The sequence below is a fragment of the Cebidichthys violaceus genome, unplaced genomic scaffold (assembly GCF_023349555.1).
Source record: "Cebidichthys violaceus isolate CVI_PGR_0920_01 unplaced genomic scaffold, fCebVio1.0.p SCAF_1, whole genome shotgun sequence".
Classification (NCBI taxonomy): Eukaryota; Metazoa; Chordata; class Actinopteri; order Perciformes; family Stichaeidae; genus Cebidichthys; species Cebidichthys violaceus.
In genome coordinates, this window is record NW_027176262.1 from 8,144,304 (window position 1) to 8,172,243 (window position 27,940).

General features: G+C 42.9%; 1 protein-coding gene across 1 annotated transcript; it reads right to left on the reverse strand.

Moving 5' to 3' along the window:
- Positions 1–713: 713 nt before the first annotated feature.
- On the reverse strand, positions 714–27,940 carry pid1 (phosphotyrosine interaction domain containing 1). Its single transcript, XM_068709088.1, has 3 exons — positions 27,793–27,940; positions 18,010–18,156; positions 714–3,429 (listed from the first exon to the last, which is right to left on the reverse strand). Exons 1-3 carry the CDS (start codon positions 27,820–27,822, stop codon positions 2,944–2,946), a joined length of 663 nt encoding a protein of 220 aa, XP_068565189.1. The 5' UTR covers positions 27,823–27,940; the 3' UTR covers positions 714–2,943.

Consider the following 27,940-nt stretch of genomic DNA (forward strand, 5'->3'; position numbering starts at 1 on the left):
TATCTTGTTATTGATGTGGGCACTTTGAAGAGACGAGGGCTGCCACATTCTGGCAGACGAGAGGCCGGAGCACAACAACGCAATAAAAGAAAGATCTGAGGAGACAGAAGAATGTGAAGAATGGGAGAGTGAAACCTCCTTCAGAGGACGGACAAAAGGCAGTGTCACACTTATTAAAACCTGAAATGAGCTTGGAAACATCATAAAGTTATGTTTATGAGTTTGTTCAGGGAAATTGTGCCCACACGCAGCCTGAGGAGTGAGTGTACTAGAAGTGTGAGACACTCAAACACTGGTCACAACATTTCTGCCCCATCGGCACTCTAACATTCACGATCCTATGAAAACAGAGCTTTTGTGTTAGATTGTGGCTTTAAGTCAAACATTTCTCAAGCACATCAAAACAGATTTTATACCTTGAATAGTTGCAGGAAAGTCACAATCCGGTGTGTTGCAACATGTGCGTATGGAGGACTGTGTAGTTATGCTTTACATATGTCCTGGCACCCTGTAAGAGCATCATCTGGTTACTCGCTCTGTTTGTTCTGAAACTGAACATGCTTTGTATTTATCCTCCCACATGCAGCCGCAGCGGGGAATCCACTAAGTTAAACAGGTTTTAAAGAATGAAAACTTCTTCTAGCCGGGGATCTGGTGACAGTGGAGACATGAGATGTGGATTTGAGACGAAACATAACCACACCGTCAAGCGCTTGGTCTTGGTAAATACTTTATATGCAATTGTTTCTTGATCTTTGCAAACACTGTATAGAAAACACTTAAGGTAACACTTTTCAAACATTTAAAGCGCGTCTGAGCTTTCAGACAGACATGACACAGTAATCTACAGCTTTATAAACACTCTCCTCCCTCTGACATGTCCATACACCCCCCTCACCATTCTTCCCAACACACACACACACACACACACACACACACACACACACACACACACACACACACACACACACACACACACACACACAGCCACCGCTATCAGGCTCTCCAATTATTATTCACAGTAGGCTTTATAACACTGTTTCTGTATCGTATGATGCATTTTTTTTTAGTATTTAAAATAGCTATCAACATTTATGCTGTAATATTTGGAAAGTGATACATTTGTATTTACATAAGCTTATTGAGCAATATTCAAATACAATGTGTGTGTGTACATTATGTATAATTGTATGCAGGTGTGTATATTTGAGTGTGTGCGGACCAGAGCCACCTGATCATTCTGTTTGGGTCGCTGACCGAAGACCATTTCCACTGATAGCGCCCAGTCTGTTCAATACAGTCCAGCTAGAAAAGAAGAAGAAGAAGAAGAAGAAGAAGAAGAAGAAGAAGAAGAAGTGGCGTGGAGCTCTGATGAGTTTTTGCCCCACAGTGGTGCCTCGATGTAGGGCAGCAGAGCAGAGTGAGACTGGTCACCTACTGTCCCGTACAGCTTGTCTGTGATAGCATGAGGAGATCATGGGGAGAATGGAGTGACCGGCGACGGCGCGAGGCGTTCACAGCACGTTGGACTCATCATACATTCAGCAGAGGCCAGGAGGTGTCAGTCTTTTATCTTGGACGGCTGTGTTTCAGTGTCCTATATCCTCAGCGACTGGCACATTCAGACTCTCCTGTTTCTCATTTCATAAGAGATAAAAAGTAAGAAAACGTGGCAAATGGTCACAGTACCGTGTCTTGATTTTAAAACGCCTCCTTAAGCATCAAAAATGGATGCTTCCGGGGCGATGAGTCTTCCGGTCAAAACCGCCCTCCCACTAATCTTCCTCCTCCCTTACCTTTTCTCTTTCACACACAGAGATGCAAGCACTCACGTGTACATTCATATACACAAAGTACAGAAGTAAGCAATTACACCCACACACACACACACACACACACACAGAAAACAAGATTGGCACGCACACATGGCCACACATACACACAGGGACCTGGGTAAGAGACCAAACTAATGTGAGAGGAAAGTGAGGCACATAATCTGATAGGCAAAATCCAGCCTGAATTTTGGTATACTCAAAACAGAAGTGGATGATTAAGGTGTCGCAGACAGGCCCGGGCTTTCAGCCCAGTGAGAACTTCTAAAATGTAACAGCTATGTAGCACCTATATTCTCCCGGGGGCCGTACCAATACTCTGAATCGTTAAGTACCTATTAAACGGAGACAGCGGTAGAAGCTCCGGCTCCATTGTCCAACATGAGTAACAGCCATGCTGGCAAATAATTTCGGGGTTGGACTAAGGTACCATAGTGATGATATGAATAGTGCTTAAAGGCTTAGCTTTTCTTTCACATCCTCATTTGCTATTACCAAGGTCGAAGGCATTGTAACAGAGATCCACATAATTAAACATCTAAAGAATTCATGTGCTCCAACAGTCTCATAAACTCTGGGTTGGGACCCGAAATAAGCCACCGGCCTATTTCCGCTGGGTCCCTACATGGCAAGAGTAGCAATAGGTTGTCATGAGCTGGGGTCAGAAGAACAGGGACTAAACTCTGTTTGTTTCCTGGGTGAAAAGCTTCGGAACCACAAACAAGAGTCTCTGCTGAGTGCAGGAGTGACACAGTGGTTGAAAATGAAGATGGAAATGTCGAGTCAACCTCTTGAGGGCGATTACAGAGGTGCTTGAGAGGACCCTGTGGGTCTTTGAGGGCCATTCATTCAAAGTGGCAGCACTTCGAGATCCCTGTATGTAAATGCAGGTCTTCAGTAACTCCTTTTTTCATATACTTTCCCTTTACAGTATTTAAAAGCTACTTCATTATACTGGGCGTGTTGGTTCACAGGGTCCGTTAATTTTCTTCCAAATTGGTAACAGAAAGGATAGTAGGGGGAGAATGAGAGAGAGCAGAAAATCTGTCCATCCTTCCAGTAACCCCTCGCTCTGTTAGGATGGGCATCAGGAGTTTAGGTGAGTTTCAGTTCAACCGTCGTCTGGGGTCGAGTCGTCCGGGGTGGATGAGTCCTCAGCAAAGTCGTCCGACGAGCCACTCTTGTGGATGCGGCCGTCGCTGCGCATGCTGTGGAAAGTCTTGCGGAAAGCCTCCATCATCGAGTGCGCCAGCTTCTTGGCCTCGAGCTTGCTCTCGCACTCAACGGCGTGGCAGTCCATCTGGAAGGACAGGTCGTCGTTGATCTCCCGGTAGATCCAGGCAAAGACGTTGGGTCGGACGCTGTGGTCGGCCGTGCAGTAAGCGATCCGCGCCACCTGGTAGGTGTCCATGGTTACCGAGGCCTCGCCGTGCTCGTCCAGGTGGTGAAGACGCACCTGGAATGGACGGATCTCCAGCAGGGAGTTGCCCTGCTGCTGGGCAAGGGCACGCCGCTCCACCAGACCCACCACCGCCGACTCTGTGCAGCCCGACAGAAACTGGGTCCCGGAGATTGTCACTTTACCCAGGTAGGCCACCTGTAGGAAGACACGCACAGATACTATCAGACTCGTCTTTTCCCACAATGCCATGTTTTACAAACATAAACATGCAGTTGGCTACAAATACACTACTACGGTTACAACTGCAGTTTTCTGACCGAATGTGCAGATGTCAGCTGCAAAGGGGAAAATAACAGAGATGCGATCCAAACTACCGTAGAAATATAAAAAATGTGAATGCTCCCTGTCATACTGAAAGAGTCCTATTAATAGGACTATTTATAAAGCAAACAACGTTACAATGAAAAGACACAGAGAAAATAATAAACTCTTAATAAGTATAGAAAAAAACCCAATTGTTTTAAGAAACAATTTGAAAGATGTTACAGACGTCTGACAGTGTCATCTGCATAGAAGAGGACATCATGGTTTTGAATCACCTGACTGAGCAGAAAGATGCAAATTAAAGACAACAGTGGGCCAAGAATGGTGCACTGGGGTGACCTGGCCTAATATTTAAGTATCTACAGAAAGGAGCATTCATGCATCAACCTCAACAGTTCTGCAAAGAATCAATGTCTGCATGTTCAGCTTTAACATCAAGATACTACAGACGCCACTGCCATGCAATGTGACAGCTGTTATCAGGGTCCAGAATGGTCCAAATCACTACTAAATTGGTCTTTATCTTCATCAAGAGTGGACCCATTTCATTTTTAAATCACCTCATACAGTAATTAATTCCTCTATTCATATGCATCTTTAGTTAATCAACCTTAAAAGAAACTGGCATGTGTTAAGTCTCACTGTAGTGATAATAACAGCCGTATCTGATTTCAGCCAATTCTGTGGTAACTGTGCTGACATGCAGAGGGATGTGTGTTCGCTATAAAAAAACACTATGTTGAGCTGTAGCTGCAGCAAGGTACATAGAATACCATAGTAATGACACTGCATACCAGAAGAGCGATAGACTGAGGAGATGGAGAGGGATAGGAGGAGAGAGAGTTAAGAAGGGAACAAAGCTGGAGTTTTATATGGGAACGTGGCCAATTTCGAGAGCGGTCCAGCAATAATGGCTGACTTGTGCGCGTTCTCTACATGGTGTTCTTTATAGCTTTATAAAAATACACAGAGGAGGAGCCTGCTACGAGTCAAACACTAAGAGAGTCTTTACTCCTGTCTGTGTTTATACTGGGGCAGGGGAATACTCCTCTCTCTCATGAGTTCATTACAGCTGGCTTACATGCTGCACACATGGCTGCAGATGACATGAGTGCAATGATAAGCGTGAATACTAAAGGAGAGATGCGTATCATATAACAGCCTGGAATGTTTATAGAAGATGTGACCTGCTTCATTCACGTCTCAATGCACATATGTCAATGTCAAGACAGTCGGAGGTTTTCGATAGCACTATTCCCTTAAGAAATGTTAACTATTACCCCCAAATCTTTTGAGTTTGCGCCGATTTATTATTCGACAACTGCAAAAGGTCCACCGGGCAGATCAACAGATACCAATGCCTGAGAGACATAAAGCACCAGAAAATTATACAAAGCAGTTGTCCTGGTCCTGTTTTAATCAACACGTGATCGGACAACGAGCTCTTCTTTCACAAAGTCTGTAACCATTACGTCTGCTTGCCCTCATTTTCTGCTATGAGTTTCACTGAATGGGATCTTTCAGAGTAAGCATGTAGAACAGTCAGCCAGTCACTTAGACCTGGCTCTTGGTTAGACAGGCAGTTAAGTCTTATGAAGGGCCGGTGTAGCATTTACCATTAAGCTGCAAAAAAAAGATTTAAAAAAAACTTGGAAAGGATGCCCTGAAATTGAATAAAAGGTAGTGCCGTGCTGACATATTTTGTTAACTCATGCACTCTTTGTGAACACACTCATCTAAAAACACACACAAAACCCCTTACAAACAAACACATCCATTAAAATAATAAAAGATTCTTTAAGAAAAAAGAGGAAATGAAAGCTATGGAGAAATGGAGGGGTAGAGACAGAGGAAGCTAATGAGAAATAGAAAGCAAAAGAAACTGGAACTTTCTGGAAAATGTATAGAATAATAAATATTTCAACTTCCACAATTCACATTCTTTCCAAAAGTTGGATGAGAAGATAGATATCACTGCTAGGTCTATGTGTTATGTATGGGGCTTGAGAAAAGACATGGTTAGCCTAGCTTAGCATAAAGACGGGACGGAAGAAACAGCCAACCTGGCTGTCTAAAGATTTTAAAAAACACATGTATCAACACCGCTCACGCTCACTTATTAATACAAATGTAAAACGACAATTTGTGGTTTTAGGGGTGGTTACATACCTATTCAAGGCCAATTTATGAAAAATAAGACAAGTTACTGTATATAGCCTGTCAGATAAAAGTAAGCAACACAAGCAACACTATAATACAATGCCAACATCAGAGATATTTCAACTCTGCGCAATAATTGAAATAGTGTCAGAGGTAGGTTGCACCATTAATCTGCTTTTTATTTTTTTCCCAATGGTAATATAAAATATTTCCTGTGACAGTCAGGTGGATTTGTAAATGAACATAAGTAGCATATTTCACCCAAATGTCTTTTTGATTTGGTGGTGAATCTATCTTAAAGTAGTAGCATGTGTAGTATCTGCTCCATATATATATATATATATATATATATATATATATATATATATATATATATATGGAGCAGATACTACACATATAAAAAAACACTGGTATGCTACAACTATGGCGGATCAGGCCCTGGTAAACCCTGATTACAGCGCAACATGACATGGATTCCCAGTTTCCTATAGGCAACAGTAAGAGATCCAGGAGGTGAAAGCAGCTGCCTCCTCAAGGCTTGTTTTCATTAGTGGTGACCGCAGGGGTGGGACATACAGCCTTTGCACCCGATCCATCATTCAGCCGACTACCACAGGTCTGCAGGAGCAGCCTGGAGGCAGGGTGGTTTGCTAGTCGACCACACTGACACCGTCTCGCAGCCAAAAGGCGGTCAGTCACTCAGCAAGCCAACAAATCCAAAGACTATGCCAAGATAAATCAACCATCCACAGTTTGTGTGTCAAACAGCAATAAAGAGTCATTGTGCACTTCTTTTTTTCTGTCTCTCCTATTTTGATATCGAGTTACTTGTTTAAGCTGCGATCGTTTCTACTGATTGCTTGCTTCCTAGTTGAATGACGGCCGACTGCGTTGCCAGGTTTTTGTTCTCTTACAACAGCTGGGAGTGGGCCAAAACACAAAAGGGCAGTTAATGTTTTCTCTCAATCTATGCATGTCTGCTCTACTGTCTCTGGTGTTAGAAAATTAGGCAGTGATCTAGTTAATGTGCCAGGTTAAATAAACTATGTTCACAACTTGGGAAAAAGAGCCAAGATGAAGAGTTGCAGCAGCTCGATATCTAGACTGAATTCAGTCTGATGTCTTTTCTCCAAGGGAAAGATTTGTTCTTTTTCCTAAACCAATCATTAGTGACTGGTGTATACACTACAGTTAGGTAGTTAGGTAGAGGAAAAGCTTTCTCTGATCATTCAAAGGATATATTAAGGACAGTAAAAAAGAAGAAGAGACTAGCATAGTAGAGAGGCCAAGAAAGAAAGTAAAGAAGGAAGATGGTGGTTTTGGTTGAGTCCAAAAACAAAAATGTATGTCTTGGATAAAGAACAAAACACACTGGCCTGATTTGGCACATTTGGACAGTTTTAACTGTTTGGGCTGAATGTTAACTATCAACATTCCAGACAAGAAAGAAAACGAAATAAACTAGTATAAAATAGGTAGATGTGTGTGTGTGTGTGTGTGTGTGTGTGTGTGTGTGTGTATAAAGACAAGCGAGGAGTGTGTGAGGTGAGGACACCAGACTCGGCAAACATTTAGAGTTTGTTTCCTCAAAGTCAAAACCAAACATCCAGCTGAAGAGGACATTGTTACTTATAAGGCTGTTCATAAAAAGAAAAAAAGATACAGCACTAAAAACACTCGACCCGGATATGTTTTTTTTGGTTTGCAGTATTTGAATCAGCCATTTCAGCAGTATTGACATTTTATCCTTCAGGGCTACGACACTGAGCCTATTTACACCTGCTATTACACTGTGGTCTGTAGGAGAACATAGCATCTCTATAAGGAAAGCTTTTTGAGCATTGGTGAAACTAAATGTGGAGTTTATTTGGTTTGGGTGCTGATTAATGGCGCTGGATAGATAAAAAACATGTGAACAGGTTCAACTTATATGCCAAATAAGAACCAGTATATTGCCATCATTCCAGAAATATGTGTTCAAATACAGTCATGGTTTTCATGTGTAAATTATATTTGGCACAAATAACAGCTGTGACTCATGGCTGTTGTGTTATTAATGTGTCATTTTGCTGAAAGCAGCAAAACGTACTGTTAATCCAATCCATGTGAAACACTGAAAGTGTTTGGCCGTTGGGCAGAACCATCATGGCCGCAGGCAGAACTACCAGTGCTAGAATAATGGACATGAACTAGATAATTGTGCTCCCTGGACCCAACAAGACACTCAATATGAGACAGCAGTGAAGAGCGACAGTGCTTCAAAACTAGACAGGTGCCATTAAAATACATATTTATATCCTGAGGAATGATAAGAGACGAGATCCGCTGACCTAGCACCTCTCATGGATGTTTTTGTTGAGGTGCTGCTTTCCCTCATGGGAATACACAAACAATAGACAAGTGGGACCCTTGCAGGAAAGCTGAAGCTGCAATGAATTTGTCCTTATATTATCATGAAGTAAAACCTAAGGGACACTTTTGGGAAAATATTATTTAGACTGTCAGGGAGTCAATGGATCACAAAACATGAGATCCTGTCAGGAACCGGCTGAGTAATTGACAGTAACAGACTGGACAGTCGTCGTTTTCTAGCTTTGAGGTAATAAATCAAAGCTTTATGATACAATATCAAAGAAAACAATTTTTTTCCCAGTCAAAGACGTTGAAGGCAAATGGTTCGATGTGTCACAATTAAGGGGGATACGTGTCAGGAACAATTTAATGCACAGGAGCAGGGCAAGTAGCGCTGCCTCTTAAACATTATGTATTACCTTTTTACCTTCATTTCAGTAAATACTTGCCAATTTTGTGAAGTAGGGGTGTTCTGAATTTGCAGGGAGTACACATGGAAACAGTAAAGCCTCTACTACGTCAAAAAAGAAAAAGTTGAAACTTGAAAAAACACTGTATAAAGGCAGACAATCTGGCAGACAACAGCAGAAACATGGCCAAGCAGACGTGACATTTAATATGAAATCTGTCTAAGAATGGAGAAGTTGCTTTGATACTCCTTCCTTTCTTAAAGAAAAGGTTGAGACTTCTAACCAAACACTCTGATAGAATAAAATACAAATAAAAAAACACCATTACAGCCTGAGCTGTATAATACATTATCTAAATCTTGTTTTGACTCCAGCTGAATACCTGAATTAAAGACAAGGCTTTAAAGCAGCAGCATTCAAACGCTCACAGAAGCACAAGTGAACAATCGGTGTTCCATGGAAGCTAGTAAATTGCAGAGGCGGACCTGAGACAAGTTAGTGGGTGACTTTTAACAGCTACAGTGTTTGAACGCGTCAGGATGGTTTCCAAAAGTACAAATCACAGGTTTTGATTGCAACAGTGAAATTGACTCAAATCATCTTAAAGAGTCGTGATTCAGGTTGGACTAACATACGCGGTGCAGAGATGAGCTGCAGTCAGGATCTCAAAGTCAAACTACAGATGCCTGCATGAGTCAGTGTTAGTGCAGCGTGTGAAGCGAACCACTCCAGCTCTGACTAAGAACTGATCCATCAGTCCATCCACCCCAGACCAGAACACGTCTATTGTTCTCTGCTCTGGCGGCCCGCTCACGAGTCGTTGCAGTGCTGGCAAGTCAGGCGGGCGGCTTAAATCATTCCAGAGATCTACAGTCCCCCCCTCCCTTGTTTAAACTCTCCATGTGTTTCTCTTCTTTCTCCCCCATCTCTGAATTTCTGTTGTCTTCTCTTTCTTCAACTCTCTCCATCTCTTTCACCAGTTTCACTTTCCAGCATCTGTTTCCCCCCCCCCCTCCCCCTCATCATCACCTCTCCTCTATCCTCACATCCCCTCCTACAGCTAGCTGTTAACATTTTTATACCGAACGACTGAAAATATTGATTCCATATGAAGCAATACGGAGACAAAGGTAAAGATCAGTTACAGGAACGACGGCCTTGGGGGGGCTGCAAAGGGAGGAATGCTACGAAGTGAAATGGAGCAAACATTGACAGAAGAACAGTGAGGCAGCAAGGACGTTGAAATTGAAACTATCCACTGGATTGTTGCTGCAGACAAGAAAACTACATGTGTATGTGTACCTGCTTTGTAGGACATGGGCAAAAACAAAAGAAATGGAGTGCAAGTGTTTTTGAATGTGGGACAGAGAGGGGAGGAGCGTGGTTAAACATTTGCATGTGTGGCGAGACATATGGCCACCATTACTGACTCTTTGTTTATGTAAGATATTCCTATTCTAGTCTCTCTGTCTCTCTCTTCTACACTGGGAAACTCTACGACCTGCAAGCTAGAGTTATTGATGGACTAGTTCTTGGTAGCCTTGCTAACTTGTCTTTGTGTCCTGTAAGAAGTTGAAAGAAACAATTTTGAGAGATACGCTGATTTTGATTTTGAGTTAGATGAGGAGCTTGAAACCGCTCAAATGTCTGCACACCGTACTTATGAAGCTACTGGCAGCAGCTTGCTAAATTAGTTTAACACAAAGACTAAAAACAAGGGAAACAGTTAGCCTGGCTCTGTTCACAAACCCACCTACTAGCATCTCTTAAGACCCATAAATAACTCATTGTATCTTGTATGTTAAACCAATACAAAAAAAACGTGAAAAAACAACTATTTGCAGTTTTGTAGATTGGAGTTGTAATAACAGCTCACAGTAAACATGCTAGCAGATTAGCTAACTAGCGGTAGCGCTGTTGCTTATGCCACCACACCTTGCACGCCTCAACCCTCTCCCACTCCCACTCATATGCAGACAGACATTTACAAACTTTTGCTAAATTTTATTGTGAAATCTTCATATTTTCATCTTCACATTCCTCTTAAAATCCTTCTGATGAAACAATCTGACAAAGATTGAACTGCTCATAACATACGTAGCCTGTTCTTGGGGGTTACAAGTAGATATTGTCTGATTTTACTGGGAGACTAGCCAGAAAGGTTATGAGTGATTGCTCTAGTTCCTAAGGTCCATCTGTATAAGAGACATGTATAGAAATCATCGGGGAGGTTGTGCAAATACGTTCAGTACATGCTGGATTATTAAGTTGTCTCTGCATTGCACGAGACTGCAACTGTTACTCATTAAAAGCATAAAGTATACTGTAGCACATCCATGCCAACAAAGTCACTCTGCTACCACCGCACATGCCAGTAACAATGCTTTCTCTGTTTAATGATAAATGAGGCAAACAGATTTTAACATTTAACTTTTTTTTGATGAGTCACAGGACACAAACCCAACAATGCCTTAAAAACCACAATGATGGCATGACAAAAGAGAAGCAGACATACATGCGGGGAAAGGGGGAGACGGAGAGAGAAAGTTATTGCCGTGAGCAGATTGACAGCTGAGCAGATAGAAAGTAATTGTATGCAAAAGGAGAACAGAAGAAAGAGAGGGATACACAGAGGGAGACAGAGAAAACATCCGCAGCCCAGCAAGCGAGCCTGTGGGAAGAGAGACAGGAACATCCTGGTCCTCTCTCACACACACACACACACACACACACACACACACACACACACACACACACACACACAAACACTGTCTATGTGTCTGTCTGTGTCGTTCCAGACTGTGTTTGTGTGTAAGCACACAGGCATGCATGTGTGTATGAGAGGTGCAGAGCTTGGGCAGCTGTGCTGCTGGAGCCACAGCTGGTTCGGCTATCAGCAGAGAAAGGACCAGAGGGGATGGGAGGAAAAGAGGAGGAGGTATGGGAAAAGGAGGAGGAGGAGGAGGAGGAGAGAGGACTCTATGAGGAGATACCTGTCCCCACGGAGAGAGGCTTTGGGAACATGGAGAAAGAAGAAGAAAGGGGGCCGAGATGACAGGAAGAGGGACTGAGAGCCGAACAAGGAGGCACTTGTTGAGGAGAGCAGTTCGGGTCCTGTTGGATCTGATCTGGGAACAGACTGAGATGTGAAGGTACAAACAGTCAGCTACACTTCTGAAACCCGTCGTTTCAGCATGAGGCACTTTCCCAGACGCCGGTCCAAGGACACACTGGTGGTGCAGACAAAACAAACAGCCTATCTCTCAGTCTGTGTCTGTTTTCCTATTTGCCACTCATGGACGCATTTTTTGTTCCAAACAGTAAAAGTTTGTGTTCTTTTCCAAATGGCACGAGATGAGTTGTCAGTGAGAAAAATACGGTTGTTTTTGTTCATGACTAAATGGCTGACTATTTGGAAACACGTGGGACTTGTATCTGGCAGTGGCGATCTTATGTTGTTTGCCAAAAGTAAGAAAAATACCTGGTATTATCAGTGTGCAAAAGGAAACTTGTAAATTCCAAAAAGTCATGCTTTTGGATAATTCAGAAAACAAAGAAAAAACTGTGGCCTATGGCAAGTTTATGCTGAAGAATATTTCGTGCAGTCATGAGGTTTACAAGCTTATTTTAAAAGGAATTTTTCAACATTTTAGGAAATCCGCTTATTCACATTCTTGCAGAGAGTTATATAATAAGATTGATATCACTCTCATGTCGGTACAGAAAATATGAAGCTACAGCCAGCAGCCTTAGCTTGGGTTAGCTTCGCTTAGCACAAAGACTGGAAACAGGGGGAAACAGCGAGCCTGGCTAAATCTAACTACCAGCACCTACACATCTCACTAATTAACATCTGGTTGGTTTAATTCATTTTTGGGAGTGGGGTGGGTGTTAAATTTCACTGCGGATGCTCCAACAAGAATTTCTAACATCCAAATATATCAATATATGTATAGTATTGACCCCAAAAATACAGCATTGTCTACTCAGTACCATGACACTGACAGAGACAGTTACTGAGCCCAGTATATAAATGACACAGCGTGTTCTGTAGATGAAACACCACCGACCCACTGTCAGAGATGGAGGATATCCTGGTCTTCTCCCTCAGGAGGCCCCTGCGTCTGGATCCCCCCAACATAACTGGGAATGCACTGCTTGGGAATGCGGCATTCCTGAAGAGGTTGTTAACATTCCTCTAAACTTATTGAATCAGCACAGTGCAGCTGGCTCCGCTTGCCACGGCATGCAAAGATGGAAGAGGCTTTTTTTTCTTCTTTTTTCTTTTTAAAGCGCTGTTTGTGTTGCGTGGTGAGATGACGATGTTGTATGTGTGTGTGTGTGTGTGTGTGTGTGTGTAAGTACAAAACAGAGACTGAGTGTTTCACTGTAAGTCAAGACAGGAGCACCTCAGTGTAAATGAAAGAAGCTTTCACATTCCCTAGCCCCTTCCATACATATGGTTAGATTCTTCATACTCCCAACGATGGCAATAAAATTAGTCTAAGCTTAAACATTCACTTGGCCACAAAATATGGTCTCACGCACACAAATTTCCCAAAGCAAATGCAAAAAAGAAATTGTATCAAAGACCTTTTTTTGCACTAGGCCCATCAGGACCAGCCGACAGAGCACGCAGTGGTTCATCTGGTCCAGATTTTTGCACAGAGAAAGTTTTGTGCAACACTGTAAATATGTTGTAGGAGGCAGAGCCTACATACATACTCATACCAGAGACGTCATTTGTTTATCAGGCCATCGTGATTCTAGTCGCACCAGTGCAAACACAGAACATTTTAGTGGCACTGACAGATTCTAACTCTAAGAAAATGCCTGTACTCTGGAGCTCTGCAGAAGTTACTTTGCTCGGGTCTAAGATTATTGGAATCATTTTAAATTGCTGACTCCCACCACAGAGATAACAGTGAAAGCGTTGAAGGCTAAACTTGAGACAGCGTCATGTCTCACTGTCCAGTGCCTGGGTCGGTCATTGGGTCTGAGGGAAGCACTGAACCGCTGCCCAGTCTGGCTCCTCCACCAGTTAACCTGAACCTTAATCCAGACTGCCTTTGAACAACCTCCAGTTTCCATAAAAACAAACACGCATTTCACTACTTTGAATGATGGTTACTGTACACAAAAATAACTGCCGTAAACGGTGGACATTCCTATATTTTCTTTGACATTTGATCATCCTGTTATCTCATGTCAAGGCCTACTCCCGAGACCTTGAAACACACTTTGAGGTGTAAAGAGTTCCTCCTTTAGGAGGGAATAATCCGGAAATGTTTGTACATTATCAAACACACACACACACACACACACACAGAAACGGAAAATCACTGATACAAAGGCTCCATTAGTCAAAAACACAGACGCACACACATTCATCAGAGAAGTGGGAGCACCGGTCATCTCGCTCTGGCTGCTAATCATCTAAATGTCATCACTGTATGTTCTGTTCTCCGTTCACTGGAGAATACGGTACGTCCAGTTCACTGACTGACATCGGAATATTAAGTACAGAGAGACACGAGGCCTCTCTGCCTCAGAGATTAGATAAAGACATGGTCGTGTAAATGACGTCAGTGTGGGAGGATCACACACTACCACTGGTTTGGTTTTGCTGACTGTCTTTTTCACAGCAGACAATTGGAAAAGGAAAAGCAAAGGTGTGACTGATAACTTTAACTAAGCTCTGTTCTAGCCATTACTATAATTTAAAGGCATTTTAGTCACGTCCTGTCAACCCTCATTAGCCAAATCACTGTCAATCCCATTTTAAAGGCAAATCCAAGGTGCAAAGTTTCCTCAGTGTGATGAAACAATTTTAAAAAAATTGTGAATTCAAGATTTTGAGAAAGTCTTTGTGTTAAAGCTAGGGTTAGTAGTCTTGATAAAGTAGCCTAAAGTTGATTTAAAAAAATTATCCAACCCAAAAACTAGCCCAGTTTTGCCAAATATTTTCCAATAAAAGTTCCAAAAGTTGCTAAAACTAGCAAGAAAGTTGCCAAGCCTGCGACACTGACGGCCTGTATCTTCAGGCCTCCCTCCAAAGCCAATCCCCAAAATTATCGTAATAATATTGTTAGAGCTGTCAAGCTAGCAACCTGTGAAAACCTGCAAGGGCAGAAATGAGAAATGTTTGTATAGTTGCTTAAAAAGTGAAGTACAAGAAACTGTAATTTAGAGATTAATTAACACTAACACTACTTAATTTTCAGCCAATCTGCTAATTGACTCATTGTTGCAGCTCCGCTCTTCAACAACTTCAACACAAACAAGATCTTTTCGTAGCATTTTGGCAAAGGGAGATTCTTGTGGATGACTGGTTGTTTCCACTCCACATCCATGATGATACTTCTACAGTTTACACAACGTCTCACCACTGGGCCGCTACAAAATGTGAGGTGGACGTGCATCAGACACTTGTGTGCTCATTTACTGTATGCAAGGTAGGCATAGCCAAGGGGCCGCATGAAAAAGCATGCACTTATATGAGAAAGTAATTTGTCTAGGCAGCCAGTCAAAATGAATCGCATATTCCTTCGTCAGAGACATGTGAACAGGGAAACTATGAGGTGATTATATACTTTTTTTTAAACTCTTGGAAAGTAGAGACAAGACAAAAAAAAATAAAAATCACGAGTGAGACGTCATATTGTTTGTATTTTGAGCAGACTGCAAAGTAATTTCATCATTTGTCACGAAGTATGACTGTGGAGCTGGCACGGCTGTAAAGTGCATTGAGGACTTTTTCTCAATGGATGTGAAGTGGACTGCTTTGACAGCAGCAGGCCAGGCAGGGCAATGAGAGGTGGCCTTTCATCCTCGCTAGCTGTTAGCTTTGGCAGAGAGACAGCCGGCCTCAGCGAGCCTTCCTGCCTGCCTGTAAACGGGGGTCACAACTGGGGGCTGGGAGAGACAGAGTGAAGGAGTGAGAAATGAAAGAGAGGGGAATACAAAACACTGCATGAGCATAATAAGTGGTATCATAATGTATTGTAGCATTTCAAAACAAGCAGGAAGGAGTGCAAAAAGACTAGTTTCCCGTGATTTTATCATTTAAGAAATATTGCAACGGTAAGGAGCTTTTATCCCAGGAGGATCATTCATGTGTCTGTTTTAAATTAGGTTTTATCTCCGTTTTATCTTTACACTATCAATACAGTGTTTGTGGCTGCGTCTGTGGTTTGCTTCCGCGTTGTGCTTCCACCTCGAAAGAGATGTGCTATCTAAATAATGTTTGCTTGAAAAGAAAATAATGTCTGTTTGAGGTCTAACAGTAGAAGCAGGTGGGCAGACAGATATGCAGACAGGCAGGTAGTGACTCAGACAGGAAGTTACACAAGCCAACAGATTCAGGCGGCGAGGCAGACAAGACTCGCATACAAGGAGGCCGCAGACAGATGAGGGAAATGGATTTTTTTTTTTTTGTGAGGCTGGTATTCTGCTGAATAGCTGTAGTGGCATCCATGGCAACACGGCTATTGGCGTTCTTGGAAACGCTGGAAAGAGCGGCGAGTACAGAAGAGGAGCGGATGCTGGGATTCAGAGATTCATTCAGACAAGAGAGGGATACCAAGTCCAGATGAGGAAAAAGGTGTTAAAATAGTTGTAAAATAGACGTACTTTAACAAGGGCAGGCAGGATAACAGCTGTCTTTAAGGGACATGAAGAGCAGGTGCAACGCGTTGTCGTAAACAATGCATCAGCTTAACAATATCACATCATGAGGAATGTTTTCTTTTTTGTTTTAAACAAAGGTGTCATCTGTCAGGTCTCATTAGTTCTCCTTTTATTTATCGTTGTTATACGAGAACTTATTTCTCTCTCCCAGCAGACCAAACTTCTCTGTTCTGCCAGTAAGTTCATCTAACTGACTTTCACTTCATGTTCTCATTTCAACTTCTGGGAACAGCTTTTGGGAAGATGATGAGGACTCAGCACTTTTCGGCCTTTTTCAATATATACAGTATATTGCTATATAAAGCAATATATATTGCTATAGTGACAGCTTTTACATGATAATGTGTCTATGTGTGTTAGCTCTTGTGTACAGAGAACCAAATAAACTCAGACAATTATCAACAAAACACATTGAGTGTGTTCCATGTGTGTGTTTCTTGGCAATAATTTCAAGAGGGAATTGTTTTCCCCCTCATATTTTAAAAAGGTACAGTGTGTAGCATTTAGGGGGATCTATTGGCAAAAATGGAATATAATATTAATAAATATGTTTTTCTAAGAATCGTTGTGTTTTTGTTCCATTAGAATGAGCTGTTTCTATTTATATACGGAGCGGGTCTTCTTCATGGAGTTTGATATGTTGCTACAGTAGCCCAGAAGGGACAAACCAAACACTGGCTCCTAGATAAACAGATTTTTTAGTGATGTGCACAAATGCATCGGGAGTGCCTAACAACCTTCAAACTGTACGTAAGATAAGACAACCCGTTCTGTTTTTGTGCTGCCTAACATGTTCTTAAACAGGCTATTCAGATTAGGCTCCCCTTCCTATGTCTGATTCAGGCTCATTAGAATATATAATGCCCCCATCTGAGTATCTCCACCCGCAGCATTAGAACTACCTTTGCAAAGGTGCACCATATTTTACTCGCAAGCCAATCTTAAATATACACATGACACTTTAATAACGGACTAATCGTTTGTTTGCTTGTGTATTCTATTTAAAATGTTCATATTTTTATTTTTCAATCATGTCTTATACTATTATACTGTATTTAATTTTATGCACCAAACTTACTTGGCAATAAACCGTTTTATTGTTTTTTTCAGGAGGAGGGGCTTAAAGCGACAGGTGCTAAAATGAAGCGTTGCAGACGGTGGGTGAATACAGGCTCTTTTTTTAACATTGAATCATGTAAACTGGTTCAAGTAGAAACCCAAAAGCATGAACCTGAAAATGAGCATGATATGTCCTCCTTTGAGGCAGGTTAGTTGAAAAGCTTCCACTCCTTTTCTTGTTTATGGTACAGCGCAAGTGACCAAAACCAACATTTAACCTCCAAAAGAAAACCCCACACGGTCACTTGGAGTTGTCTCACACGGGCCCACAGTCGTTCTGTTGTACTTACAGTGCTGTGGCACAAGGCAGGCAGCTACACAAAGACCCAATCAGTTACTTTGGATTGTAAGTGCTGTGTGTAATACCAGAGCGCGGCTGGTATTTTAATCTGCAGCCCTATTTGTTTTCTGTTTCGAGGACGAAGAAAAGAGAATAGGCTGTGAGTCAAACAGCTCATTGGATCAAACTATTTTTCTGACACTTCCTAGAGCCGGGGAGGGCAGGAAAACAAAAGGCACCCATGCCAGACCACATGCACACACTTTTCACATTAATTAACAAAGGCTGTGATTCAAACACACAAAAAACACTTCACTCTTGTGTATCCAAAAAAAGGAAAAAAGGAAAAACAGTTGGATTATGGTTCTATTAATGCTATTATAGATTTACTGTTCGGGAACAGGGCTGGATTTTGGGATTAACGGGTTCATGTGACCCTACCTTGTATCCAGCATGGGTCCTGCCCTTTGTGAGTGGTGTGGTGGAGCAGAGCTCGATGGCCTCGGGCTCGTGAAAGATCACCGTGGGCAGCGGCTCCTTCCTCAGCGTCAGCACATTTAGCTTGGTCTTCAGCATGGTCTGAAAGTGCTGATGGAGAAAAGAGAGACGTACACACTGTGCTTCAGGCAAACTTCCAACCAGTATCAGACAAGCTATAAGCCGACAGGTTCACATTTGCAGTTTCCTTATCAAAAATAAATGCAACCTCCACAACATGGGTATTTTAGAGTTTTTGACACTCACTTAGTCCAAAAGTATACAAAATTCATACATGTGTAAATGTGATGGGAGAAAGAAATCTGCTTGGTGCTCTATAAAACTTTCATGAGACTCAAAGGTTTCAAGACATCAGGATATCATGTTTTCAGTTTTCGTTTGACGAACGTATATAAAAAAAAGAAAAATGGCAGTATGAAATTCAACACAGGAGCATTCCCGATTTACAGAACACACACACACACACACACACACACACACACACACACACACACACACACACACACACACACACACACACACAGAACAAATCTCAGTGGTGAAAACTGGAGATGAAGACTAGAAGTGAGATGGTGTGTGAGTTTTTTTTTTTTTAAAGTGGAATGTGAAGATCAGATGAAGGGACCTCTGCCCCTCGCCACCTCCGTCAAAACAAGAGGAGAGCCGCCTGCTCCCATACTACAGTCCACAGCCAGTGTTTCCTGAAGCCGAGCAGAACCACATGGTGGATCTGGCCCTGTGGAATTTCTGCGCTTCCCGAAACAGTCGAGACAAAAAAATTAGCAGCTAATGAAATCAGGACTTTCACAACAAAGGAAAAAAAAACAGGCATATGGCATGTCTGCTGGGCTGTGGTCTGCAGCTCTCATCAATTATCAAAGACCATACAGCGCTAACGATTAGTCGGTGAAAATATTTTCTTATGCAAGGGCAATAAACTTTGAATCTGCCCGCCTGATTCATTGTAGTTTCTTTGCAACACAAGTTTAACAGCTTTTGTATAAGTCTGTGGATTACATTGAACTACACGGTCACCTGCTTTGACTCAAACTCGCATGCCGACATGGTCAGCCCAGAGGGAAATCCCTCAACAACTGTCATTGGTACACATATTCATGGTCCCCAGAGGATGAATCGTACTGATTGATGATCTAGCGGCATTGATTAGGTCAAATCTTAATCATAATACTTTGGACCAAATACCTGCAAAACTACTGACGTCAGCCTCTGCTGTGCTTACTGCTCATTAAATGCTTGCATGCCAACATGCTGAAACAAGATGGTGACAGTGTTAAACATTCTTGTTTGTATGCGAGTCCCTTTATTTCTCACCTTTATTATTATCCACTTTCTGGTCAGAATGTCTCAGAATACGTCTTAGAGTGGCCACTGTCCTGTTAAATACAGATTAGGCCTATTTTTTATAAATGCTTCCATTCACTTTTTTTTTCTCTCTTTGGCTCTTCAAAGCTCTTTTCCATGTTGGACCTGTCCGTTTTTGTAACAGATGCTTAACATTTTCAGGCGATGAAAACAGTCAATCCTGCCAAAAACAGGGTACCATCAATCTTCAGGGTTGGTTTGTTTGGCAAAGCTAAGAAGAACATAATCAATCAACTTCCAGAAATAGGTTTGGTGTCCAGTCTCGATATTCAACGCTGCTGCATTGTTCTGTAAAAATGTTACACACATTCAATTCAAAGCATTCTTGAGTATTCTTATTTCCTAGAATTGGCGCTTCGTATTCTGCCTGTGACAAACGTTCGATCATCGGACTGCAAATACCTGGCATTTGGCTATAAAATGCTGCCGCTACCCAATGATAACAATATTAGAGTATTCTATAGAGTCCTCATAACCATTATTATCATTTTAAGGTTTTCAAATCGTGCGTACACACTTAAGGCCAATTTAGTGGCGTCCAACCACACAGTACGCAACCTGTTGGACCAGAAACCCCAGCCCCCCCCCAAGCTAACCTTCACGTTGAAAAGAGGGTGGGGGGGCTGTCAGGACAGAAGAAGATAAGGCAAAAAAAAAAACAAGGAGCAGATGAAGGAGAAAGGGAGAAAAAAGCAAGATGGGGTTGTGAAAGTAAAGCCACATGTGTGTAAACGCTCGCTGACCTCCGCGTCAGCACTTTACAGCTTCCTGACAGCGGCTCACATTCCTGCGGTTGGCCCCGGTACGGAGAGAGGGGGGGGGGGGGTTGTGGTGGGCTTCCCAACTCCTCCACCCCCCACCAGGAGCAAAAGGCCTGAGCGGAGGGCCGCTTGTGGAGTAACGCTGGAATTCTATTCATAATATTTTCACTGCATTCTAATGTTATTTTATTTCTCATGTCCCAAAAGTCTCCTCATCAAGTTTCTGCTGCTATTGATTCTATTTCTGACTTTAGCTTGGACCGGTCGCCGCCATCAGCGCAGTGTGGGCTGAGTCGGTTTTGAGCTGGTTACAGGACAAGGTTCTTGTCCACGCTTCAGACCTAAATGCTAAACAATGGCCGCTATCACGAGAAAACCACAAATCTCAAAATAATGGTCTCCTTTCAGGATTATAAATTCTTTAAAAGATCGACACTTGAGCAATCGCTCAGGGGCCTGATCTCCACGCATACTATGTAAATGTTTGATTTTAGTGAAAGCCTCTATATTTCAATCTGATTGATTGAAATTATTTTTTTTAATCACACTACTAAAACAAACAAAATGCTCAAAGCAGCAACTAACAAACAAATAACTCTCTGAGGGACTTGATGGCTTTCCAAAATCCACAGATATCAGGAATCTAATGGCAGGATCTTTAAAAGTTTCACAACTCTGCCAGAGGTTTGGTAAGTGACACTTAACCCTCTCTTCCTTTTACAGCAACTGCCAAGTCAGTGTCGATCTGCATTTGATACCTGAGTCAATGAAGCGCATGACTTCACCTCAAAACCATAAAAAGGTCCCCCGTTTGATGGAGTCAGGGGAACCATTTCCAAAAGATCACTGAGATTAATTTTTCTCATTGGATTCCATCCAATGCAGACCAATGAAAAAGTGAAATGTTTGATAAATCGAATAATTATTGTGATTATATGACTATGAGGCTTTCTACTTTCTTTCAATGTTCATTTACCATTTTTAGAATTTGCTGTTATGATAGGTGATGAAGATTCAAAGTATCTATTTATACTTACTAAGTTGTATTACTTCCACTCTTTACATATTTAGACTTGCTATAAACCCAATCAAACCAATTGGTCATTTGTAGCTAATTATGACATTCACTGTCATAACAGTAAAAAGGTCTACATATTTAGTAGCGTGGCGGTAACGCTAAAAGCATCCACACTGACTCATCGCTGCCTGTAGCCATGTGATTAACGCGTATTTATAGCGCAGAGAAGTCACAATAAAAAGGAACTTGGCCGGACAGAACCAGAACAACAATTTCAGTTATTTATATTTTATGGATCTTAAGGTTCATATAATATCTGCTTAAAAACAGTACTTCCAATAAACTTGATCCCACAATTTTTATTTTTACACAGGCCTAACTTTTTTTTTTCTGTGAGTAGTACTGATGTTTAGAAATTGCGCGGACGACCAAAGTTAAATCCCACAGACCACGTGATGCCAGGTAATTCTGCCTGATTGCTCTCCATGTATGTCCCCGATTACTGCCGGAAATCACAAGTGTCATCAGCGCAAGTACACCTGCTATAGGAATTAAAAAATTGTGAATTGCGCATTTATAAATATGTAAATCCAGGACGTAATTCGAACAATCACGCCCATGGGAAAATCAAGCAGACAGGCTTTCGGAGAGTCTGCCTCCTGCAGTGATGAGCTTAGCAGGTCACAGATGGTGAGTTAAACTGTTGGCCCCCTGAGGGAGCATTCTTACAGGAAAGAGGTTCCCGGGTCAATCTCACGGTAAGACACTGCACAACACGGGTAAAAACAGACCTCTGCCACGCCTACTGAGACACACAAAATAGAGGCTGCAGAGATGTGATCACGACAAAACAGTAGGAAACAGCTGGAAACAATGTTAAGGAACTAGCAGAGGCTAAATGGGCAGATGATCTGTGTCTAAAGAGCATGATAATCTGAAAAAATACACCACTTTGATACATAAACCTGCTACTGGTTCATCCTGAAAAAGAGGTAAGTCATGTCATGTATGGCGAGGAGCTTAACACAGACCTCAAGACCAAAACATTTTTGTCAACAACATTTTAGCCTGCCTCAGACACATCTGCATACTCCAAACCGAACACATGTGTGGCTAGCTGGAAGATGAAAGAGTGAGAATGAGCTTCGTACCAGATGTTGTGGGTCTGTTGGCAGAATGCGAGACAGTAGGACATCACTGGTAGAAATCAGCTCATCAGTTCCACATCTTTTCATTTTCAAAAGTCAGCCAGGGCCAACTGTCAGAAATTTTTTATTGTGCATTTCAAAAGAATATTCTGTATCACTGTCACCAGCCTGGCGTCACCCCTGACTCTAAGCGGCCCCTACCACCACATCCCGGCTGGTCTCCATGTTCTGGAAGCCAAACCATGATTAGTCCCAACGATCGACGGCCACAAACAAGAAGCATCAAGCGTCAAACCTTGAGCCGCACATCGCTCCTCCTGTAGCGGCTGACGAAACAAAAGGCGCCCTGTGGCGTTCTCTAGCGAACAAAGTTCTGTTTACATTCAGTGTTGCTCACCAAAAGTTAATGTGTGTATGCTAGGGGTCCAACAAATATGTTGAATGCATTTCCTTCCTTAAACAAAACATTTGCAAAGCCGAACCTGCTTTGTTTACATCCCTGTTTGCTTGCTGGCAGTTTTCTTTTTCACCGCCGTTTGCTGACGCATTGCTACGTTTTTTTTGGGGATGTTACTGCCGCTGTTGATCAGTGGAATAGTAACACACTAAGACACTAACATGTTCATACAAACATTGTCCAACAGTGCTTCTTGTGGCCAAAAACCTCCACATGGTACATAGTAAAGCCGGAGAAAGATATTTTGCTTACAAAACGACAGGCATCAAACCACTGCCATTTGCCAGTGAGTAAACAGCACGAGGATAGAGTTTCACATCAAATGAATGAATGGTTCATAAATGTGATCCTCAAAGCGAGGCCAGTTTAACCAACAAACCCTGTCTCTGCAAACAATGCCTTTACTTTGAAGAGGAACAAAACCTGCGTCACTCTGGACTAACAACCGGCTCCGTTCCGCCAGACGCCACTCACACACACACACACACACACACACACACACACACACACACACACACACACACACACACACTTCTGTTACCTTATTGAAGGAATATGCTGTGGCCCCCATGTAGAGCAAGAGGAGGAGGTTCACTCAGCGTGTGGTGGCAGTTACTACCTAAAGCCAAAAGTAGGATTGCACCCCCCCTCCAGTTCATTGCATGGCAGGGACCGGGCAGTGCAACTTTCTAAGCTGTCCCTTCTATGTGTTTACTGCCAACCCCCTCTGATCCGGGGACAGTTTACGAGAGGAAATATGTCTGAACGGGCGTGTGGGAGGGAGAAGGTCAATGATCGGATGTCGTGATTGGTGGGTTACTTCTGTAGGAGGAAGCGGGTATTAAAAGTACCCAAACCTCAGACCCTGGGGGTGGAAATTTCTGTCTGGCAGTAAAAACATCAACAACTCTGACGTAAACAATGAACCCACCGCAACATCTGAAATGGTCTCCACGTGCAAGGGCACACGAAAAAGACCTGCTGATGACAAAAACAGGGCGTTGTCAAAAACGGTTACAATTGAAATTTAAATATGTTCTGTTATTCACCTTCTGTCAGGTAGAAAGCAGTGTACAGTATGCCCAAAAGATGAACTAATCAATGAATCCTCTACGGTCATCAGGTCAGCGGGCAGCCGACTGAACGTGCAAACTAAACATGGAGACGCAGCGCAGTTACTGTGCAGCACAGAGCCAGTACCAACAACTTTGACCACATTTGTGTTCTCACCTTTGACTGGACCTTAAATACGCATCCTGAACTACATAGCCCTGCTATTCTGTGGGTTTTCCATTCTCATATTTTGGCATTTTGGTGTTTTTGTGCTGTTTTTCTTTCTTTTTTTATGTAATATGTAAGAAATGTGCTAAGTGCTACACAAATAAACTTGCCTTGCCAATTCAGTTTCTGACGCTTGATTGATCAATCCGTTTTTTTCCAGCCATAAAATGTTAACACATTTTCCCATTTTAATACTAAAAACTAGGAAGATTTGTGAAAATATGTGTGCGGATTATTATCCAGATGAACCAACAACCTAATGGGAGTTGGATATACCATCAGCATGTTTACCGCTCTGGTCCACATTTATTTTTGGATTTGGGAGATGTGAGCTAACTTCTGCAACCTACGCTTACCCACATACGTTAACCCCCCCAACATGAGATTCTACCCATACATCAAATCCAAAGAGCCAAAAGCCACTTGTTCACAAGAGGCAAATGTTGCTGTTTGAAACAAAAAAAGCGCCGAAGAAACCATGTGAATTCTGCGCCAGTCTGCTCGTGGATTCCTTTTGCCGCCGAGGCCACAGTCTCAACAACATAGCTGTGGCCACAAAGCAACCTCAGACAGACGAAGAGACAGACAGACAGACAGACCAAGAGACAGAAACAAATAAAGGCAGGCGGAGATGGCCGCAGTGAGTAAAGGCGCACAGACGGCGGCTGATTCCCACCATGTTTGACCTCAGTCAGCTTATTACTGCACTGTCAGGTCCACATCTTTTCGTGTGCTCAGCCCTGTTTGTCAGAGTCACACACATTAAAGTATGTGACTCTGTGGAAACCATGGCTAACGGAAGAGCTGCTGACGGAGCGAAAAACACGTTTGGAAGCTCTAAGGATACTCAAAAAGGAAGCTTGTTATGTGTGTGTACGCACGCTTAACCCGCCTGCCAACTTGCATATATAGGACTCTGCCCTGACTATACTGCATCTTGTGCAATCTGTTGTTGAACTAACATGGCCTCCGCCTGGGGAGGAAGGGCCCCCCAAAAAAGTGATTGAGGCATGTAGTCAGCGAGAGGTAGGGAGGATGGGGAAGTGGACACAGAGAGACAGACGGACAGAAAACCGTGATGCAACACCGACGCACAGCATCGACAAAACACACACTTAGGTTTCTAAAACGCTCCTGATTGTAAATATAAAAGCAGCTTGCCGTTGCTGATGATGCTTAACTCAAAGCCACGACCTGCATCTCCTCAGCACCCCCCCCCCCCTCCCCCTCCTCCTCCCTGAGCGTGAGACAAAAATGCAGCAAGACATCAGGTGTTGCTATGGCAACAGAGGACAGCACAAGTGAGAATAATATGGACGAATGCCACAGTGAATGAAAACAAAACAGAAGATAATAAACACTGCTACATTCCAGATCAGCGATACCTTCAGCTCTAGAACCCAATCTTATACAGTTATTTTGGACCTTTTGTTTACAGATCCAGTAGATCCTGGCGGTGCATGTGGACCGTGAGCAATTCACATGGGGTTCTGCACAAAACAGAACAACCTGGGCAGACTTTGTTGATCCAAATTCATCATCACCATCCATCGGGTTAACCATTTCCATGCAGCGTTTCGTACTTTTGAAGTGGACAGAAGAAAGACGCAAAACTGTTTGTTAACTTTGGCTGACAGCTGGCCTCCAGGAGGTGGACTGGTGTGAGCCAAGAGGCGGTTATCAAATGTACGATTTCTTTAAAACACGCCAACCTGATTTTTTGTTTTCCTCCAGCATTGCACTTCTAAAAAAGCTGGATTCTGCATTTCTCATAATGCATAAATGAACTCGCCCAAACTCCATGCCCCCTAGTAGATTGCTTCCTGTTCTATTTTTTTATAGTCTCCAAGGCCAAGCTGATATTATTTTGTCAGACTTTAGAAAGCTCCCTTCAGAGACCCCCCCCCCCCCACTGTTCTCACAGGCAGAGTCGCACTCCACATGATAAGTAAACTGATCTTCAAGTATGCCACTATAAAGAATAGGTTGGCTTACTCTTTTTTGTTTACGTGCAAAGGTTTTCAGAGTCTGGATCCGAATGGTTCTCAGGTGTGATGGCAGTAAAAATACAAAAATTTCATTCACACTGAGACGATACACCGCGTTCTGCACCCCCCCCCCCCCATAAGCTGTTGAGAATCCAGTACAGCGCTGACGCACAATATGAAGGGTTGAGTAAGTGCACATTGGCCAACGTGACGTCCATATCGCTCTGGTTTAGGCACCAAACGTGTGGACGTGGTGGACTGAAGATGGCAATAAAATGCCTAAATCTAAAAAGCACACCGTGACTGTATGAGACATGGTGATAGATGGGTAGACTAAGACCTGTGAATAAATAAGTATCAGCTGCTGATGAAAAAAAAACAAATTCACCTCACATTTACATTTTTCAACCTTGCAACCAGGTGACTGTTCATGATGCTATTTGTCTGTTTGGTGAGGGGTTCTTGGCAAAGTGCAGTGACTGGAATGATTCACTCATACCACATTTACTTAATTAGGGAGCCACGTGAAAAATGTGAGACATATGGGGACTGAATGACACTTGTTGAGCTAGACACAGAAAGTCAGTTCATCCCAAAAAAAAAAAAAAAAAAAAATGTGCTCAGTCAACCTTAATAACCCAATGACTTGGATGTTTTCAATGAATCGAAGAGTCGGGCGGTCACGCAGATGTGTGTGTGTGTGTGTGTGTGTGTGTGTGTGTGTGTGTGTGTGTGTGTTTACGGGATCATTTACGGCGGGCCCCCCTTAACCCCCACATCTGAGCACCGGAACTCTCGGTTTAAATAATACGTGATTCCATCTTCTTGACGCCTGGGCAGAAGAAGGGATTGTGCAAGTTCACTTGGCAGGCGATCCGCAGGCCGACATCTGGAGAGCATTACGTCTGCTGGGAGACGTGAAGCCAGGCTCGGTGCGCGGCTTTGCCCCATGGATATCAAACTACGTGTCATTTACTGTGGTGTTGTTGTTGTTGTTGTTGTTGTTTTCTCCATTTCTTAACAGGTCGCAGGTAATTTAACGAGGGGCCTGCGCTTTTTTTCTTTTCTTGTAGCGATTTCACACGGGAATGAAGAGTAAAACTGTAGATTAAAGCATCCTGATGTGACAACATGAGGGGGGAATAGAGTGACAACAGGAGGAGAAGGCCTGCAGTTGCACTCAGGAGGTTAGTGTAAAGGTAATGTTGCATGAAACAGGCCTGTGGGCCAAAATCAGCCGTTTTTTTTACACACTACAAGAATATGCTCGTGTTCATTTTAAGGAAAAATACCCGCGGTAGATTAGCACAGGAATGCATCGGAGCTGCAAATTGTTGCACTGTACACCCCCCGGCTTGCGTAACGTGAATAGGTGCATTTAAACGTATCACAGAGAGATTGGCAAAGAAAACGACGGTTGTTTTGAACCTCGCATTGAAGAGACGACTGAACAAGATCTCGAGCGAAAAGACGGTGCTCACAAAACATCTGTAGCTGCTCGGCAATCGTAGCAAGTCTCTCCAGGCTGGAGCCGCGCACAGCACGGCGGGTTTCAGTGACCGTTAAGACGGCTGAACCGTTTATTTACTGCTGCCCTGTCAACAATAAGCGTTTCACACACACACACACACACACACACACACACACACACACACACGCACGCACGCACACACACACACTGGGATCTTACCTGCAATCGCTCCGACGCGGGTTGCCACATATTAGCAGTATCAAAGGTTTCTCCGTCTTTAACTACAGCTTGTTCTCTTTTCGTAGTCCGGATCACATCTGTTCGCTTTCACGGATCGCCTCTCTGTCCTCCTTCAATCTGGACTGGT

Bases quoted from the DNA above. Each gene is read 5' to 3' on its own strand.
- pid1 (XM_068709088.1), bottom strand. From the start codon at position 27,822: ATGTGGCAACCCGCGTCGGAGCGATTGCAG. The intron at 18,157-27,792 runs GTAAGATCCCAG...TTTCTCCATCAG, and splicing joins CCGCGTCGGAGCGATTGCAG to CACTTTCAGACCATGCTGAA. The intron at 3,430-18,009 runs GTAGGGTCACAT...GTCTTCCTACAG, and splicing joins GGACCCATGCTGGATACAAG to GTGGCCTACCTGGGTAAAGT.